Source organism: Branchiostoma floridae, chromosome 5 (assembly GCF_000003815.2).
Source record: "Branchiostoma floridae strain S238N-H82 chromosome 5, Bfl_VNyyK, whole genome shotgun sequence".
Taxonomy (NCBI): Eukaryota; Metazoa; Chordata; class Leptocardii; order Amphioxiformes; family Branchiostomatidae; genus Branchiostoma; species Branchiostoma floridae.
In genome coordinates this window covers 9,806,385-9,825,456 of record NC_049983.1, presented here as the reverse complement: position 1 = coordinate 9,825,456, position 19,072 = coordinate 9,806,385, and the positions used below count along the sequence as shown (strand labels likewise).

Below are 19,072 nucleotides of genomic sequence, written 5' to 3'. Positions count from 1 at the left end.
GCAGGCAGAAAAGGCCAGCAATCAGCGATCAGTACAAATAGAAATGGCCAGCAAAAGTGTATCATGAGCAAAAAAACCCAGAGAGCCTGCTATGGAGGCTAATTTTGACATGTGGTACATGGATAGAGATTGGGAAGACGAAGGTTGATCCCCCTGGTGTGTGACCTCGGTACTGCAGCAGAGCTTCCAATTTCTTTTGTTCTTGACATGTTATGGTCTCGTTGGCACAAGCTATACAATAGATAGACTGGTTGCAAGAAATTATGAAGAAGACCGGTTACATAGAGAAATATGTTGTGCTTCTATGCAGATGCAAATACAGGGTTAATCACAGTCGCCAGCGCCATTGATATGGAAGCCGCCGCCATCATAACGGCTAACTTCAAGTACACGCTGAAGGTCACGGCCGTGGACCAAGCCGCCGTGGCCGCCGACCGTTCCACAAGCACTGCGACTATCTACGTCGCCATCACGGGTCGGAATGAGTTCACGCCAGACTTCACCACCATGCCGCCCAGCAACACCGTCACGTTATCTGAGGATACAGCGGTGGCGACTACTGTCACATCCAATGTAAGGCGGATTTGGTCTCTCTGTCTATGTCTGTCTCTATATGTCTGTATATGTCTGTCTACCTCCTGTCTGTCTTTGTCTGTCTGTCTGCATATCTTTCTGTCTGTCTGTTTGTCTATCTGCCTCTGTCTGTTTGCGTGACTATGTGTCTGTCTGTCTGACTTTCGGCCTGTGTGTCCATGTCTGTCTGTAGGTCTCTGTCTGCCTGTAGACTGCCTTTCGGTCTGCCTGTGCCTGTATGTCTGCCAATCAATCTGTCTCTATCTGCCTGTCTGTGTAAATGTCTTCCTACCTCTATCTCTCACTCCCCCTAACTCTCCTAATCTATTGTAAGGTAAATGTAGGAGTGTCGTGTCATGAAAAAGCACACAGCAGTAAAGAAAAAATAGAGAGGAGGGGTAAGGAGGAGACAGATAACCCAAGACCACAACCTCCACAACCAATCTAAAATCCTTTAAAACATGGATGCACATATAAAATTACTGACACAGCCACCTTCAGCGTTGTTCTGACATCCAGTGTTTGTTGTTCAGGTATCAGCTACAGACGATGACCAGGGTTCTCAGGGAGACATCGTGTACACCATCACGGGCGGAGACACGACCTCCCCGCGTACCTTCACCATGAACCCGGGCACCGGCAGGATCGTCCTGGCACAGCCGCTGGACTATGAGTCCACTCCGGTACGTAAGACACATTATTTCGCTTTTCTTCACCTAGTATTACCTCCGGGAAGGAAGTCCATCTCCCGACTCGAGTACTGTTTTTGGTTGTGTATGCGTGGTCGCACCTGTAGCTCAAGATCCTTTTGATAGATTTGCTTGAAATTTGTTGAGTAGTAATTGTCAGGTCCCAAAGACACTTTACGATTTGGCGACCTCTAGCAATATTTCGGATACCTTAGCATTACAGGCCAACACCCCCTACATGACAGTAGCGTGATACAGTCCATTGACAGCTGGTCTGTCAAGCAATGTCAATGATTTCAATTTATGACATTGTAGGTGGATAGGGACCTTTTTGCCTAATGGTTTGGCTAAAAAAATGAGTCTCTAATTTTTTCGTATCATTTTTTCACATATCTGTTATCATTTTGAATGTACATAGAGTGCATGTTGCTCGCCTATTTATGTGAATATCTCATTATGACAGGTGTACTACTTGGAACTGTCCGCTATCGATGACGCCAGCAGTCCGCTAACGGGAACAGCCACCCTGACCGTGAGTGTGACGGACGTGGATGACGCTAGCCCGGCATTCAGCACCGACACATACGAGGCCACTGTCAGAGAGGACGAAACAGCAAGTAAGAAATTACGTACCTAAATTTGAACCCCAATTCGCAGGTAATCGTAAGTCAAGTAAAAGAAAACAAAGTGAATTGTATGTGTTGACATTAACGGTTCTAAAAGCCCTGTAATTTGTCATTTTATGATATGCTACGAAATGACACCATCATGCATGGTCAATTTCAAACAAAAATTGGGATATGGCGGAAAATGGTCCAAAACACGTCATGAAAATGGTCCAAGACACGTCATCTGTGAATGCTCTAAAACTTGGAGTTATATCATGCTCATGCTCATGATAGAGGGTTCAAAAGAATACAAGTTTTATGACCGGTACCGGTTGTTTGCATTCTCTATGATCTATCTCTACAGACGCCTACGTTGTTCAGCTGACGGTGACAGACGTCGACACGGCCGCCACAGATCTGACCTACTCCTTCATCGCGGGAAACACCGCCGGGAACTTCTGGCTCTTCACGCTGAACAACACCGAGAACAACCCCTGGGTCATGCTGTCCAACCAGCTGGACTTCGACACGGGCGATGACGTGTAAGTTGATCTCCAAGCAGATCTATCGAGAGCAAAGACAGTATACAAGGGCTAAACAGTGTCCAACGTGTGGGACAGACAGTTTGACACTGTTTCAGCCCTTGTATACCGTCTTTGCACCAGACAGACCTACTTAGAGATTAGTGTGTCTTTCCGAGTATGGAGGTTTTGTTTTAGTTGTGGCCGCCTGTCTGTTCGTTTTTTTAGATGTTTGTTTGTTTGCTTGTGTGTCCGTAGTTACCAAAAATGCAGTAGTGTGGTTATACCCCCCTCACATTAGGCGAAAATCGATCGGACGACGAGTCTGCGAGCTCTAAATTACGAGAAGGGATGACCGTGCTGCCGACGAAGAAATGGCAGAGTTCCCCTCTTCCCTCCAGGGTCATGCCTCCTCGTAATTTAGAGCTCGCATACTCGTCGTCCAATTGATTTTCGCCTAATGTGAGAGGGGTATTGATACATGCTAGGCACATCGGAGAGACTGATAGAAAGTTATGTAAAAGGGCCCAGAAAGGTCGCAGATTAAGTTATCTCATTTGCTGTATTTTATCAACAGCTATATGCATGTCTGCTTATGAGAGTCGGTTAGAAAATCCGTCAGACAGGATAAGCAATTCACAATAATGCACATGAAAAAGTTCCTAACAAAACTAAACATGTTTCGCGAAATGAGGTTGATCATTGTAAGGTGTTGCCTTTTTTCTTTTGATTGTTTTACTGCTTACATGAAAGCTGACCATGTTACTATTTATTGCAGCTTCACGTTGGTCGTCAAGGCGCAGGACCCATCGTCCAACACAGCGACCGCCCAAGTCGTGATCTACGTCGATCACGTCAACGAGTTTCAACCGGTCTGGGGTTCACCTTCGGCACAGCCATCTGATTCAGTTACGGTGGGTGAAATATATTTGCGCATGTTTGTGTACTTTGGTAATGTTGATGTGTATTCTCTAGAGGGCTCACCATCATCTTTTATGAAACCGAAAGTGATCTCTAGCCAGTTAACCTTACAGAGAATCTAATCTTCCGCTGTTCGTGACAGAGAAGACAGACGCCATGTACAGTATTTACAGATTCACTGCACATGGAAAATTCCTCTAGTTTTTCCCAACAGTACAATGAACAGCGGCTTAACGTCCCGTCTTAAGGACTCCGACCCTTTCCAGTAGCCTTAAGTATTGCTTAATAATAATCATCTGGTGTATTAAAGCTCGAAATGCTTTACAGTGACAGCAAGCAGATTGATATGCTAGGCAGACCCACTGCGGGGTTCTTCCCGCCTCGTTGAAATTTGAAAAAAAAAAACACGAAATTTAGACATGGTCGAAAAATCTCAAGATTTTGTACCAAATCCCGAAATCTTTTGAAATTATCTCGAGATTTTTTTTTAAATCATAAGATCTTTCATAAGTGTCAAGATTCTTTTGAAAACATCTCAAGATTTTTCGAGTCGCTTTTAAAGCATCTCAAGTCACTTTCAAAGCCTCTTTACATGCTTCGGAAATCTCAAGATACAAGATGTTTCATCTCAAGATGTTTCTTACATTTGTAACAAATGACGTCGCTACAGGTGGATGAGGATCAGCCAATCGGCACCACAGTGTTGACCTTGGACGTGAGCGACTCTGACGCCGGTACGGACGGTGACCTAACCTACACCATCACTGATGGGAACACGGGCTCCTACTTTGAACTTGACCCGAAGACGGGAGTGCTGGTGGTCAGTAAGGGTCTGGACTTCGAGACGGCGGGAGGGACGTACAACATCAGTATCCAGGCGGTGGATGGCGGGAACCCTGCCCGCAGCGCGGACTCGTACGTCCTGGTCACCATCGGGAACGTGAACGACAACCCACCATCTTGTACCCAGGTAAGCTTGGTCATTTCTTATTTCACCCCCCTCCCCTCTTCACCCCGCGTTTTCCTTTAATATATACTGTTTTATTTGCGGTCATCAGAATAGTCCAGCACTCCTGAAAATCTATACAAAGGATTATAAAGACAGTACTGTGCTCGTAAAAAGGGATAAAATGAAATGATACTTCCTGTTTGCTACACATTTTTGTCAGCGGTAGCGAGTCTTCACTACTCTTCCTGATAAGATTTTGCCGTTTCAAGTTTTGAAGAGCAGATAAGCCCATCCGTTTGTAGCTAGCTGTAGATTAGCTTTATCTGAATAATTCTACGTTCCATTACTTATACAATGGATTTTTCTATATTTTTGCCACACAGACCACGTACGTCGTCCAAGTACCCGAGGACGAGACCCCCAACCTCATTCCTGGTTTTGTCGACATGGACTGTTCCGACAGCGACGGTGACATACTTACAGACACCATCATTTCCGGAGACCCTGCCGGCAAATTCATTATCAGGCCAAACGGCGCATTCTTCACGATCTTCCCCGGCAGTGCATTGGACTATGACGACCCCAACTCCACACCTCGGTCGTACGATCTGATCGTGCAACTGAGCGATGGCACTACGGCTATAGAAGTGCCGGTCGTCATCGGCGTCACTCCGGTCAACGAAGGCGCTCCGACCATCACCGACGACACGGTCACTGTTTCCGAAAACACGCCGATTGGTGACGTCATCTATGACGTCGATGATTCTGACCCAGACGCCGATGACCAGGCCCATGGTATCGTGACGTATGCAATCACGGGGCCGGCTACACACCCATTCCGGATAGACTCTTCCACAGGTGCGAATATCTCATGCCATATAGGTGTTCTTGCCACTTATAACTTATATGAAGGCCCCATTTAAGTCGACGGCGTTCATGCTATGAACTTGCTGCAACGTAAATTGGATTTTCTAAACCTTTATTTCAGAGTTAAAGTATCGTGCAACAATTGAATCGAAGTAAGACTGAAAAGACAACGACGCTTGCAAAACGTTGAAATATCGTTGAGCGATGGGATTAGATTGTAGGGGATAACCATCATGAAAGAATTCTATGCATTGCTGTTACAGTATATTTTTTTTTGTTTTACGGTGAAATAATCTGATTTAGAATTGGAAATCCTTCCCTTATCCATAACACAAGCTGTACCCCCGACATGTAAAATCATCAAGGCAAAGTTGTGCATATACATGTAGTCATTTGTGCATCGCATTTTAAACAGGCGAGATCTCTGTGGCATCTACACTGGATTACGAAACATCGACCAGCTATGACCTTGAAGTTGTGGCAACGGACGGCGGCGGGCTGGCCTCCACTGCCACGGTCACGATCAACTTCGACGGCGTGAACGAGTTCTACCCCACGTGCACATCTTCTGCGTTCGGTGTATCAGTGAGTGAAACTGCGGCCGTCGGAGCTCTTGTCGTCGATTTGGGCTGTACTGACAGTGACAGCGGCTTCGACGGGTTTTTAACCTACACAGCGACGCAGACTCCGTCTACAAAATTCGACGTTTCGACGGGACAGATTCGAGTGTCAACTGCGTTAGACTACGACGGAGGAGAAACGCTGTATTCCCTTGTCATCCTGGTAAACGATAACTCAGTAATAACGGCGAATCAGAAAACAACTACACTTACAGTCACCATTGAAGTTACCCCCGAAAACGAAGACACGCCGTCATTTTCTACCTTGGTATTTCCGCTAACCCTGTCTGAAGACATCAGTATTGGTAGTACCATCATTGACTTGGATGCTACAGATACAGATGCCTCAAATCAGGCCCACGGCATTGTGACGTATAGCATTACGTCAGGGGATCCCAATGGAGACTTCAGCATCGACCCGAGCAGCGGAGTGATCGTGACGAACTCGCCCCTAGACTGGGAGACCACTCCGCTGTACCCGCTCGAGGTGTGGGCTACAGACGGCGGCACCCCGGCGCTGAGCTTATCCACGTCCGTTATAATCATTCTCGACGACGTAAACGACAACACGGCGCAGTGCGTGCCCGCTGTGTTCTCCGAGACGGTGTCAGAGAGCGAGGCGGCGGACTACGTTGTGACGTCGCTCTCCTGTACCGACAGCGACGGGGCGTTCGGAGTCCTGACCTACTCCATCTCGGCTGGCGATACCAACCAGTTCTACATGAATGGGTCCGACCTACTGCTGACCACGCCGCTGGACTATGATGCAGGTATTTACCCCTATGAAAAATCTAGGACTGGTAGTGCTTTTGGTTTGTATCGTTGTGTGTATGTGTTTCCAAAGCAACAAGTAGAAACCTGTGAGTGATTGCAATTTTATTTGTCATGTTAGTAGGAGTTGTAAACACAATGTTCAAGGTCGATTTTGGGCCTACTGGTGGCTGACCTTGGTACTGCAGCAGACTTCCAGTTTTGTACATTTTGTCATGATCATGCTATGGTCTCGTTTTAAAGCTGTATTTTTACAGTATTCCTTTTATTTCCCTCAAAAGAATACCCAGGTGTTATGGGATTTTTACTTATGATGTGAACCACTTATGATGCGACAAAATGCTGTTCTCTATGGAGTTATAAACCACGTAACTATACATAACTGAACAGATTTCTATATGCATTTTGACATATTATATTTTTTCTGCCTGACAGTTCCGAGACAATACAACCTGGAGATCACAGTCGCAGACAACGGCTCTCCGCCCAACTATGTCGTCATCCCCGTTACGGTACACGTGGACCCCGTGAACGAGTTTCCTCCGGTCTTCGCTCTCTCCGGGGACGTCGTTCTCAGCGTCGACGAGGACTTCACCGTGAACGATCCCATCACGAGCGTCGCCGCTACGGACGCAGACTCTGACGTCAACGCTCATGGACAGATCACCTATACTATTCTGTCAGGTATAGAACTTTGAATAGGTCTTGCTTTACATTCTAATATACTTCGACCATGTACTTTCTATTAGGTGTTAGATATGGCAAATATATTCGCCAAGGAGATTCTTTTTTCATGTGTTTGTTCGTTCAAATAGCTATAGTATTTTATGATTCACCTACGTAGCTACTAAAAGTATCCTGACAATGTTGTTTTTTCTGCCCAAATCTCCATCAATACAATGCTTTCTATATCCTTCTTTTACCCGTGTTTTCATTGAATGAACACAAAATATGGTATTGCTTTCCGTTTTCAATACACGCGAGCGGCGCGACCTTTCCTTAAACGATACAAGATACAACGCACATTATTGACTGAAAAACTTTTCGTTATTTCTTTTACCCTAGGAAACATCGATGCAAAGTTTAGTTTAGACTCCGACACAGGTATCCTATACTTAGTAGACGAGTTAGACCGAGAAACCAAGGCGTCATACAACATTGTAGTTCAAGCCTCGGACGGAGTGCTTTTCAACGCCGGAACACCTAACACAATCACCAAGTGGGTCAACATAACCGTTAACGACATCAACGACAACGAGCCACAGTGTACGCCTTCCCATTACGCTGTTACATTTAACGAGAGCACGGCCACGGGAACCTTGATAACAACCGTCACGTGCCAGGATCTGTTTGACGCTGGAACGAACGCACAGATTCAGTACTTCTTCTCCGGGTCTGGGAACGTCGGCAACGCGTTTGCCATCGACCAAACAACCGGGCAAATCACTCTCCAGAATCCGCTGGAGTACGATTCTAGCTCCGATCCACAGTCATACTCGCTTACGGTTCATGCGGTAGACCAGGGTACTACAAAGCTAACGGGGACGGCTCTTGTTACGGTAGCAGTGAGCCCGTGGAATGAAGACACTCCGCAGTTTTCAGAGACCGAGTACGTGGTTTCCGTGTCGGAAGACACCAGTCTTGGCACTTCCGTTCTTCAAATCATAGCGACGGACACCGACGCAGGAGATGACGGCGTTGTTCACTTCAGCATGGCCGCTCACAGTACTTTCCTGCTAGAAGAAACCACGGGTTGGCTAGTTCTTAAATCCGCACTAGACAGAGAAAGTACGTCCTTATACTTCCTACAGGTTACAGCCACGGATCAACCAGCCAACCCAGCGGACGCCTTGTCAGCTGAAGTAAACGTGACTATTATCATCACAGATGTGAACGACAATGCCCCTATCTTCCCTACTTCAGCATACCAGGTCACGCTTAACGAAAACGACGCAGTCGGCACGTTTGTAGTACGGCCCACCGCGTTCGACTTTGACTCCGGTATCAACGGAATTCTATACTACGCCATTACTGGGGGAAACACAAATACGGACTTCTCTATAGATCAGTTCGGTATCATCACCACAGCCCGAGCTCTTGATTACGAGACAACCACGTCCTACTCCTTGACAGTCACCGCAACGGATCAGGGCTCAACACCTCTCTCTGCAACCACACAGGTTGGTATCACAATCACCCCTTACAACGAATTCGATCCAGCGTTCGGACAAGCTTCTTACAGCATCGCCATTGACGAAGACACGGCTATCGGAATCTCTATTGGTCAGGTGACCGCCACAGATGCCGACTATGGCTCAAATGGACTGCCTGATGATGTAACGTACAGCTTCGCAGCCACGAGCACGAAGTTCTACATTGATGAGTACACGGGTGACATCAGGGTGAAGGGTGCGCTAGACAAGGAGACCCAAGACACGTACACGTTAACAGTTGTAGCGACGGATTCTGGTACCACTCCAGCCGTCAGGTCTAACAGTGTCACCCTTACAATTACCATAGGAGACACCAATGACAACGCCCCGGTGTTCAGTCCGGCAGCGTACACCGCCGAAGTGCCCGAAAACGCAACCGTCGGCTACAACGTCGTCACCGTTATCGCCAGTGACAGCGACCTGGGAGTTGGTGGTACGCTGGATTACAACATCGTCGCCGGTAACGCTCCGGATAACATCTTTGCCGTTGATTCAAGTGGCAACGTGTTCGTTACCTCCATAGCATATCTGGACTATGAAACCACTACAGTTTACACACTGTCCGTGACCGCTACCGACCAGGGCACGCCCAAGTTAACATCCACCGCCAGGGTAGGCATTCAAATCACCGCAAACAACGAGTTCGACCCAGTCTTTTCAAACGGAGGCTACTACACAGCTACAATCTCCGAAGACGCCAGTCTTAGTGACGCGGTGGTTCGCACCACAGCTTCTGATGACGACGACGGTTTGGATGGTGACGTCACCTACTTCATCACATCCGGGAACTCTGGCGGCAACTTTGCGATAGATTACGTCACAGGTTGGATAACGGTGGATAAAGAGCTCGACCGTGAGGTGACCAGTTCTTACGTGCTGACAGTTACGGCGTACGACGGAGGGTCATCTCCGAGTAGGTCGGCAGACGCGACTGTCTACGTGACCGTGGATGACGTTAACGACAACGTTCCTTCATGTACGGGCTACTACTACGACCAGACACTGGCAGAATCCGTACCGGCCGGAACGTCGTTGCTGCAGCTGACCTGCAGGTGAATTACATTTTAGTTGTTGTAGCTGACTACGCGCTGTTAAAAAGGAGACACACATGTTATTTTCTTTGTGAGAATCGTTTTGTATAACGGTACAAAAAACTAAAAAGATGAATACCATCAAGTCATGCTTCCGTTGCATTTGGAAAAGGGCTCCTCTGGGGGGGTTTACGGGTTGTTTTGTGCACTTTCGGGCACGACCCCTACGTGGCCCGTGGGATATCCTGAGGCTAGCAGGCTACGATCGGGTACGATCGGGCCCTAATTTTTTTTTAACTCTCAGTTAAAATCAACTCGGGACCCGGCAATAAATAGACTCCGTGACGTAATCGTGAAATCACTGAGATTACCGCGGTACCCCCGCGGTATCCGGCAGTCCATCAGGACAAATGTGTAGCTTCAAAGTAGGCTAAAAGTAGCACTAAGGACAGCTAAGGCTAGTGGCATATTCCTTCGCAGCTTCGTCCAAGAAATATCTTCATTACTTATGTGTAACTATTTCCTTACAACAGTGACCCAGATGAAGGCGTGAATGGAGACCTGACGTACACCATCTCGTCAGGTGACCTTTACGGACAGTTCAACGTTGACAGTACCGGGCAGCTGACCGTCAGCACGGGACTGGACTACGAGAACACAACGCAATATCAACTCACCATCACTGGTAAATACATGTCACAAAACATCTCTTTCAACTGTTTCTTTGTTTTTATTTGAGTGTTTGTTTTTCTGTTTATCTATCACTTATTTATTCGCTCCCTCATGAAGGACAAGGTTGAGTGGAGAAGAAGAATCCATTGTAACCCGTGATGGCATCCCTGATTTCCACGTTCAACGTTCATCCATTTGGAAATCCTCAATGTCGGCCAATCAAATTTTTAGCATACAGAAGACAATATTGTTGGTGCTAACTTTAACTACTTTCTACATATCTGTACATGTATGTTGGCTGTGAAGAATGCACACAAAGGACTGCTAAACTAGCCTTTGGCTATTGCAATGAGCTAGCCCTGATGACACAGACTGAAATTAAGAACGTTTGAGATGCATATCTATATCAACACAACTGTTATATCTGTATTAATATTTTTGTAAATTTCTTATCAGTTGCAGACAATGGTTCTCCTTCCCTGTCCACGGAGGTGGCCGTAACCATGGAGATAACCGGAGTGAACGAGTTCCAGCCGGTTTTCACCCTGAACCCGTACAGTGTCTCCATCAACGAGAACATCTCCCTCGCCACGTCCATACTGGCTGTCTCCGCTCAGGATGATGATGCTGGAACACAGGGTATGGGAAGCATCAATACTATTCTTGCTCGATATCCGTTACTGTCTAGGAGGCCACGTTCTGAAACCAATGGGAACTGTCCCCTGTACTCTCTCATTTACTCACTCACTTACTCACCTACTCATTCACTCACTCACTACTCACTCACTCACTCACTCACTCACTCACTCACTCACTCACTCACTCACTCACTCACTCACTCACTCACGGCCGCAGTGGTCGTAGGGGCTTCACGGTAGCCATCAGCAGTGATCCGTCCCAATCTTGTTGTATCCTCCGTGATGAGTTGCTCAGTGCTTAGCTTAGACCAGTTCATGCCTTTCTGTTGTCCAGTCACATCTTCTAGTTTCTCTATACACCATGACCAATTACATGTAGGCGATATTAATCAATTGGCACCTTTTCTTCCCAACATTAAGCAGAGATTTTCTAACAGAATTACTTCAAATGCTTGCTTCCAGTAGTCTCATATTTTCTGCGTAAATGTACATGTAAGTGTAGTTATTCATCGTCTTTTCTGTGAACACCAGGTGAAATAAAGTATTACATCACATCCGGGAACCAAGACGGAGCCTTTAGTCTGGACTACCTGTCTGGTGACCTGAGTACTGCAGCTGTCCTGGACAGAGAGGCATTAGATACATACGTACTGACAGGTGAGTTAAACATGCATGTATAGTTCACCCATTTATCGGACACATTTAGTATTTTTGTCAGATGTACTGTAACAAAGTGTTCCATATGGTTCTAACTTTTCCAACTTCACAATCTAAGTTCTACAAGTTTTTGTCCATCTATAGTGATGCATTCAGTACAAAATGACCGATGCATCTGATATTCATCTTCATATCTGTATTTTCAACGTCCCAAATGTCTGTCCTCAAAACAGTTGTTGCCGTTGACGGTGGAACGTCGCCGCAGAGGTCAGGCACCAGTACCGTGACAATCACCGTCGAGGACGCTAACGACAACACGCCGTCCTGCCAGTCTACCTACCACACAGTCACCGTACCCGAAAACACAACTCTCAACACCGTGTTACTCACAGTAAACTGCAGCGACAATGACATCAACCAAAACACCCAACTGACGTACACCATCGTGAACGGCAGCGATGGAAGCATTACCATGTCGCCTAGCAACGCTGATGTTTATCTAGCGGCATCCTTAGACTACGAGACCACCGACGGCTACTACATCCAGGTGGAAGTGAGCGACAATGGATATCAAAGTGACACTGCGACTGTTTATGTCAGTGTGGAAGTGACTGGGGTGAACGAAGCAGCACCCGTATTTGTGAACCCCAGCTATCAGGTAAGCGTTGCTGAGAACGAAACAGCAGGAGTGGTCATCCTTCAAGTTAACGCTGCAGACTCTGACTTAGGGGATGACGGTCGGTTCACATACAGCATAACGGGTGGGAACAATGCGGGGATGTTCGAGATCAGCGCCACGAATGGACAAATAGGAATCAAGCGACGTCTGGACAGAGAAGACACTGATTACTACGTGCTCACCGTCACGGCCACCGACATGGGATCTCCAGCGCTATCCAGTAGTGTCTACGTTTACGTTAACGTCACTGACGTGAATGACAACCAGCCTTCATGTTCTTCATACGTCGTGAATATTGAATTGGACGAAGATGTCAACGTGGGAACAACATTGGCGTCCTTTAATTGTACGGACCAAGACATAAGTAATAACGCCGACTTATCGTACAGTATTGTCAGTGGTGACACAACTAGCCGGTTTGCGATGGTACTGAACGAACTCCAGGTTCTAAACTTAGATTACGAAGGTGATGACTGGTACTACTTGACACTGGCTGTTGTTGACAATGGATCTCCCGCTCTCAGTGCCAACATTACTGTATCTGTACACGTTAACCCCGTGAACGAATTTACCCCTGTGTTCAACGATTCGTCCTACTCAACCAACCTGTACGAGAATATAACCAGCGGGACTGTGGTAGTGACCGTCGGCGCCACAGACGGCGATAGGTCCGACCAAGCCCAAGGCATGGTCCGCTACTCCATCGTGTCGGGAAATACGGGAAACAAGTTCTCCATTGCCGACGATACGGGAGAGATATCTGTTGTGAGACCTCTCGATCGTGAGACTACGGACTTCTACAACCTAACGGTGAGAGTACACGATAACGTATACGGAGGACTCCCACAACTCACCGCTGACGTCCAGGTGGAAATCACGGTGTTGGACGTAGACGATAATGCTCCCAGTTTCGAGCCCGAATCGTACACCGTAAGTGTTGTTGAGGGTGCCGCAGTAGGTACACAGTTGGCCGTGCTTACCTACACTGACGCAGACGATGGCGTCAACGCTATTTCCGTTCTGAGTGTCACTTCTGGAAACGGGACGGGCCTCTTTTCACTCGCCGGAAACACCCTATCCCTGCTAGGGCCACTAGACTATGAGACGGAGCAGCAATACGTACTGACCATACAAGCGACTGACGTGCTGGAACCATCATTCACGGATACAGCAGAAGTGATCGTCAACGTCATATCCGAAAACGACAACCAACCAGTGTTTGCCGTGGACAACACAACGATCAACGTGTCCGAAGACGCCGCGCTGGGAACTGTCCTATACGACGCTAACGCCACAGACAGTGACCTGGGAGAGCACAGTGAGCTAACCTACTCTATCGTGTCCAGTAGTTCTCCCACCTTCCTCATAGACAGCGTCACGGGGGCAGTGAGACTTGGCGCAGCACTAGACAGAGAAACACTCTCGTCTTACGTAGTGAACATAACAGCGGAAGACATCGACTACTACGACTTTATGTTGTTGTACGTCTTCGTCACGGACGTGAATGACAACAAGCCTGCCATGACTAACACCGTGTATTCGGTAACAGTTGACGAGAACCAACCAATAGGAACAATCCTCCTGACAGTTTTGGCTACAGATCCTGACGAAGGCAACAACAGTGACATCACTTACACTACCCGCGGCTCTGACGCAAGCTTCTTTTACGTCAACAGCACAACCGGTGACGTATCTAGCCAGAACACACTGGACTTCGAAACTAGGAAGTCGTATTATTTCTTCGTTAGAGCATATGACAATGGGTCCCCACAGCTGTATTCCTCTTGGTCCGGGGTGCAGATTATAGTAAACGATCTCAACGACAACAGCCCAGTGTTCTCTCCCACCACTTACCCAGCATACACTATATCAGAAGACTCCTCATACCCTGTAGACCTGTTAGCAGTGTACGCGTCTGATGCAGACTCAGGAATAAATGATGACATTACTTACTCCATCGCATCAGGAGATCTCAATAATCAATTCCAGATAAACCAAGATGGCGTCCTAAGTCTCGTCGATGCCCTTGACCGCGAGGTCAATGCCCTCTATTTCCTTACCATTGCTGCTACGGATGGAGGATCACCACCACAGTTTTCTACGGCTGTAGTTGTCATTACAGTAGAAGACGTCAATGACAACGCGCCAGTCTTTGCACAATCTTCCTACACAGAATACGTAGACGAAGATGTCACACTATACACCACAGTACTAACTCCCGTGGCCACAGACCCAGACAGTGGGTTAAACAGTGAAATCTCATTCTCTATTCTGTCTGGAAATGACGGCAACAAATTCAGCATTGATCCTATCTATGGATACATATTCACTATCGGCTCGTATGACAGAGAAGTACAAGACACATACAACCTAACAATTCAAGCCCAAGATGGAGAAAGTCCCTTCTACACCGCCACGTCAGTTGTGTACATCAGAATTGTGGACATAAACGACAACGCCCCTGTCTTCGGACAGTCAACCTACCAAACAGATGTTAACGAAGACGTCGCCGTTGGAACTTCCGTGATCACGCTCAGCGCTAATGACGTCGACAACGGCACGAACGGAGAAGTCAACTATTTCATGTCGGACACGTCCGTTCCTTTTACACTTGACAACACGACAGGTGTGCTTTACACAAGCGGTAACCTTGACCGCGAAAGCGTCTCCTCCTACAGTTTCTTAGTGTACGTGCGAGACCAGGGGACACCACAGTTTTCAGACCAGACAACCGTTACTGTATACGTACTCGACGTCAACGACAACACACCAAACTTCACTCAAACGTCTTACAGCATCACAATTGAAGAAAATCTAGCCCAGGGTACAAGCATTTTAACCGTCAGTGCTACAGATAACGATTTGGGTACCAATGCGGACATATCCTACTCCATATCTACTACCAGCACCTTAGGGTTACAGTTCTACAACATTGACTCAACGTCTGGGCAAATCTCAGTAAAGGAAGCTAACGACAGAGAAACGTTAGACTTTGTGCAGATGTTTCTGGTGGCCACAGACGGAGGGTCTCCTCAGCTCAGCTCATTGGTTGAGGTGAACGTGTCGATCTCTGACGTCAACGACAACGCACCAATCCTGGTGCAGACGTTCTTTAGTCTGGAGATCCGTTACGACAGTAGCAGTCTCACCAACTTGGATACACTCAGCGCGACGGACGTCGATCAAGGTATTTATGTGTTTCTATCATTATCCAATCAATGATAATAGGAAATACTAAGTAAATGATATAATTTTATATTCATGTAGTTCCACTCCTGTATATCCGATTTATGTAATCTCCAAGCATCTCTTGGAGATTACGATTTATGAACCTTATTTGCTGTGTTTAAAGTTCAGTTCTTATTTTCCTTTTCAATTTTAACTTTTCATATTAACAAAGAAATTACCCCAGCCTAGGTAATCTGTAACACACATTTGCAACCACACTTCCAATATATATGAAACATCGAGCAGATTAAAATTGGACTGAGCAGAGCACTTTGGACTAATGCTTGTAGCCTTTTACAGACTACACCTATATATCAGATATTTTGTGAAAATGTATATTGAAAGGTAATTAATATGTAGAATGCAATTAGATGTCTCCAGGAACAAAAGTTCCCAGAATTCTGGCTCAGGTTCCCAGAATTCTGCAGAATTCTGGCTCAGGTTCCCAGAATTCTGCAGAATTCTGGCTAAGGTTCCCAGAATTCTGCAAAATTCTGGCTAAGGTTCCCAGAATTCTGCAGAATTCTGGCTCAGGTTCCAGAATTCTGCAGAATTCTGCAGAATTGACTTTGTTCCTGGAGATATCTAATTGCATTCTACATATTAATTACCTTTCAATATACATTTTCACAAAATATCTGATATATAGGTGTAGTCTGTGAAAGGCTACAAGCATTAGTCCAAAGTGCTCTGCTCAGTCCAATTTTAATCTGCTCGATGTTATGAGCTTTCTGATCTAGCCATTTTAGTAGAATATATGTCTTGTCCATTAGTACATTTTTTTCATACTTTCCACCCATTATGGAAATAAGGCATTAACGGAGAGATCCAGTACTACCTGCTAGACTACACCAACCTCTTTCACGTGGACCTACTGTCCGGACACTTCCGTAAGAAGGACAACTCCACCCTACTAGAGCCGGACTTCAAGTACGTCATGACCGCCGTGGCCAGGGATGCAGGTAGGAACACTAGTTCACCTTTATTCGAGGGGTTACCTATATCCGTTGTTTTAAAAACAGATTTTGTCGTTTGCTTCTTTCTTTATTCCTCAAATGCTCGCGATCACCATGCTGATCATTATAGCACAGTTCTTCATTAACGTCCTATCTGAGGGACGTACCCAGGACTTACCTAACCGCAATTATATGTACTCATCTTCGCCTGAGTGAAGTTCGGAAACTCGTATTAAGTGCCAAAGACAACATCGCCTACATGACAGGATTTGAACACGGGACCTCGGGCTTCTGGGTCAAACACGTTGTCCTTACGCTGCGCGACCCCACACTCGCCACTCAGTCTGGTCTGGAATGCACTATGCTTGTTATACGTTGATTTGCATTTCTGTGACGACACTGACTCTTACCTCAAACGGCACCTTTTACCTTGCGTCTTTTCATGAAATATCAGGCTCGAAATATCGTTTGATCAAACTGGGATCTAACTGCGTCACTCCCACAGGTTCTCCGGTCCTGACGTCCGACCCAGCGACCCTCCGTGTGGACACGTTCCGTCCGGAGGAGTGTCTGGTGGACATGGTGGTGGCGCTGACGTATGACCAGTTCTTACAGGTGGGGAATTTGTATGTGCATACATTCTATAAGCAAAACGTGTTCAATTCCAAGGGGGCTCAAAAACATATCTAGAAAACATTTACATGTGCATATAGTCTACCAAAGCAAAACGTATTCAAAATATGCGCCTGTACTTTGGTTTCGACCCATGTAGTACTTGGTGACGCAAAGCTGGCAGCAAGTTTATTTCCTTACTGTTTCAGTGTAAAGTATATTCTTGTAGGGAAATTTTATGAGCTCTTCCGAGATACCCTTCATAAGAGTTAAACCAGGGTCTCCCAGTGAGCAATATATTGGAATCAGGTGCACGTGCTCAACTGTAAGGCTGCTACCAGTTGAGTTTTGGGGCATCCTGTAACTTACATGCTAAGAAATACAATGTAAGTTCAAATTTGTAGAAGAGTGTCCGTACTTTCCGGCTGGACCAATCAGTTAGATATGTATTTATCGTTCCTGCGCTACAGGTCCAGGATTCCTTCATCGCGGCTCTGACCGCAGTGTTCGCGCCAGGAAGGATCGGAGTCTCAGACGTCACAACCAGCAGTGGCACCAGTCGGAGACGTCTGCTACAATCTGAGTGAGTAAAGCAGACAATCTTGGCTTTAACTTCTGTTACATCTGTTAATATTTCAGCTAAATTGGCTAGCTATCAAACAGTGTTTTCAAGTGTATCAGCACTTTGCCGCCACATGCTAATATTATTATACACGTGTTGAATACGCCACAATTCTCTTCTCCGTAAGATCAGAAAAGAACTACTTTCCCTATCCTTGTAGAAGCTAAGATTAAGTTTAAGATAGGAGAATTACAAGAGGTATACTGGATAGTTACTAGTTACGACAGTTACGGCATCATGGCATTATGATGGTGACCACAATTTGACGTCTTATTGCTAAATAATTTCCACTGTACATTCTTGACCATCTTGTTTTATGACCACTATTAGCTCCGTCACCGTGTCCGTGTACGGGGTCGCCAACAGCCTCACCGACTCGGCGTCCGGTCTGTCGGCGGCAAAATCCTTCATGTCTGCCGACGAGATTCTGGAGGTGGCCCAGCTGGACGATTCGGGAACTCCTAGCGCCGCCATTTCTGGCCAAGAGTTCTCAAACTTCCCAGTGACACAGGTATTTAGCATCATTAAATGAATTGCCATGCAATGTAGTGCAGTGGATAATGCAAAGGTATGGAGAGTTGTAAACCATTTCTTGAGATCTACGAATGGCCTAGCAAGAAAAATCTGTTAATCATAATGAATACCTTATTGTATGTACCTTTGTCATCTACAGGAAGCAAATACCATGATGCATTTCAATATTCGATAATAAAGATACTCACTGGGGTTGGAATTGTACTGGAGTCAATGTACAGCATACAACAACATAATACATTTCCTTGACAATTTCATTCTTAAGTTAACTAAATCCTTGTTCGTTTTTTAATCACCTTTATTAACTTATTGTTGTTGTTTCAATACGTCAGCAGTTTACTGCGATGTATATGGTATAAGGACAAATTCTGAGGAGTACATGTTCAGACTCCTTTTCTACCATCTTCCACAATACCAACGTTTCAACCATGCAGGACTAGCTTGTGCGTATTACAACAATTAACTGGCATACGGTACACTGATCAAAATAGGCTGGTATTTTAACATGTCCGTTGTTTTATGCCATTAAGGTTTCACGGTCGATTGACAACAGTGTGACGACGGCTGCTACACCTTTTGTGCAGACCCCCGCCGGAATAGCTGTGTTGACCATCAGCGCGGTGGTGGGGCTCATACTCCTCATCCTATTAGTCGTCTGCTGTGTAGGGTTTTGTAAGAGGAGAAATAAAAACAAGGTGGACAAGTAAGTGA

The 19,072-nt window shown here is 46.2% G+C and overlaps 2 protein-coding genes across 2 annotated transcripts in view; both read left to right on the top strand.

The window, feature by feature from the left end:
- LOC118416152 (cadherin-23-like) overlaps positions 1-1,899 on the top strand; it is a 5,833-nt gene extending 3,934 nt beyond the window's left edge. Inside the window, exons 4-6 of the mRNA XM_035821229.1 lie at positions 311-573; positions 1,107-1,256; positions 1,726-1,899. Coding sequence (XP_035677122.1) covers positions 311-573; positions 1,107-1,256; positions 1,726-1,899 — 587 coding nt within the window. The remainder of the gene's footprint in view (positions 1-310; positions 574-1,106; positions 1,257-1,725) is intronic.
- A 2,068-nt stretch (positions 1,900-3,967) lies between these two features.
- Positions 3,968-19,068, top strand: LOC118416151 (protocadherin Fat 4-like). The gene is made up of 14 exons (XM_035821228.1): positions 3,968-4,282; positions 4,645-5,119; positions 5,544-6,518; positions 6,955-7,203; positions 7,585-9,784; positions 10,297-10,448; positions 10,892-11,074; positions 11,596-11,730; positions 11,964-15,596; positions 16,450-16,599; positions 17,099-17,208; positions 17,676-17,788; positions 18,158-18,338; positions 18,892-19,068. The coding sequence occupies exons 1-14, from the start codon at positions 3,968-3,970 to the stop codon at positions 19,066-19,068; spliced, it is 9,048 nt and encodes a 3,015-aa protein (XP_035677121.1).
- The last annotated feature ends 4 nt before the right edge of the window (positions 19,069-19,072 follow it).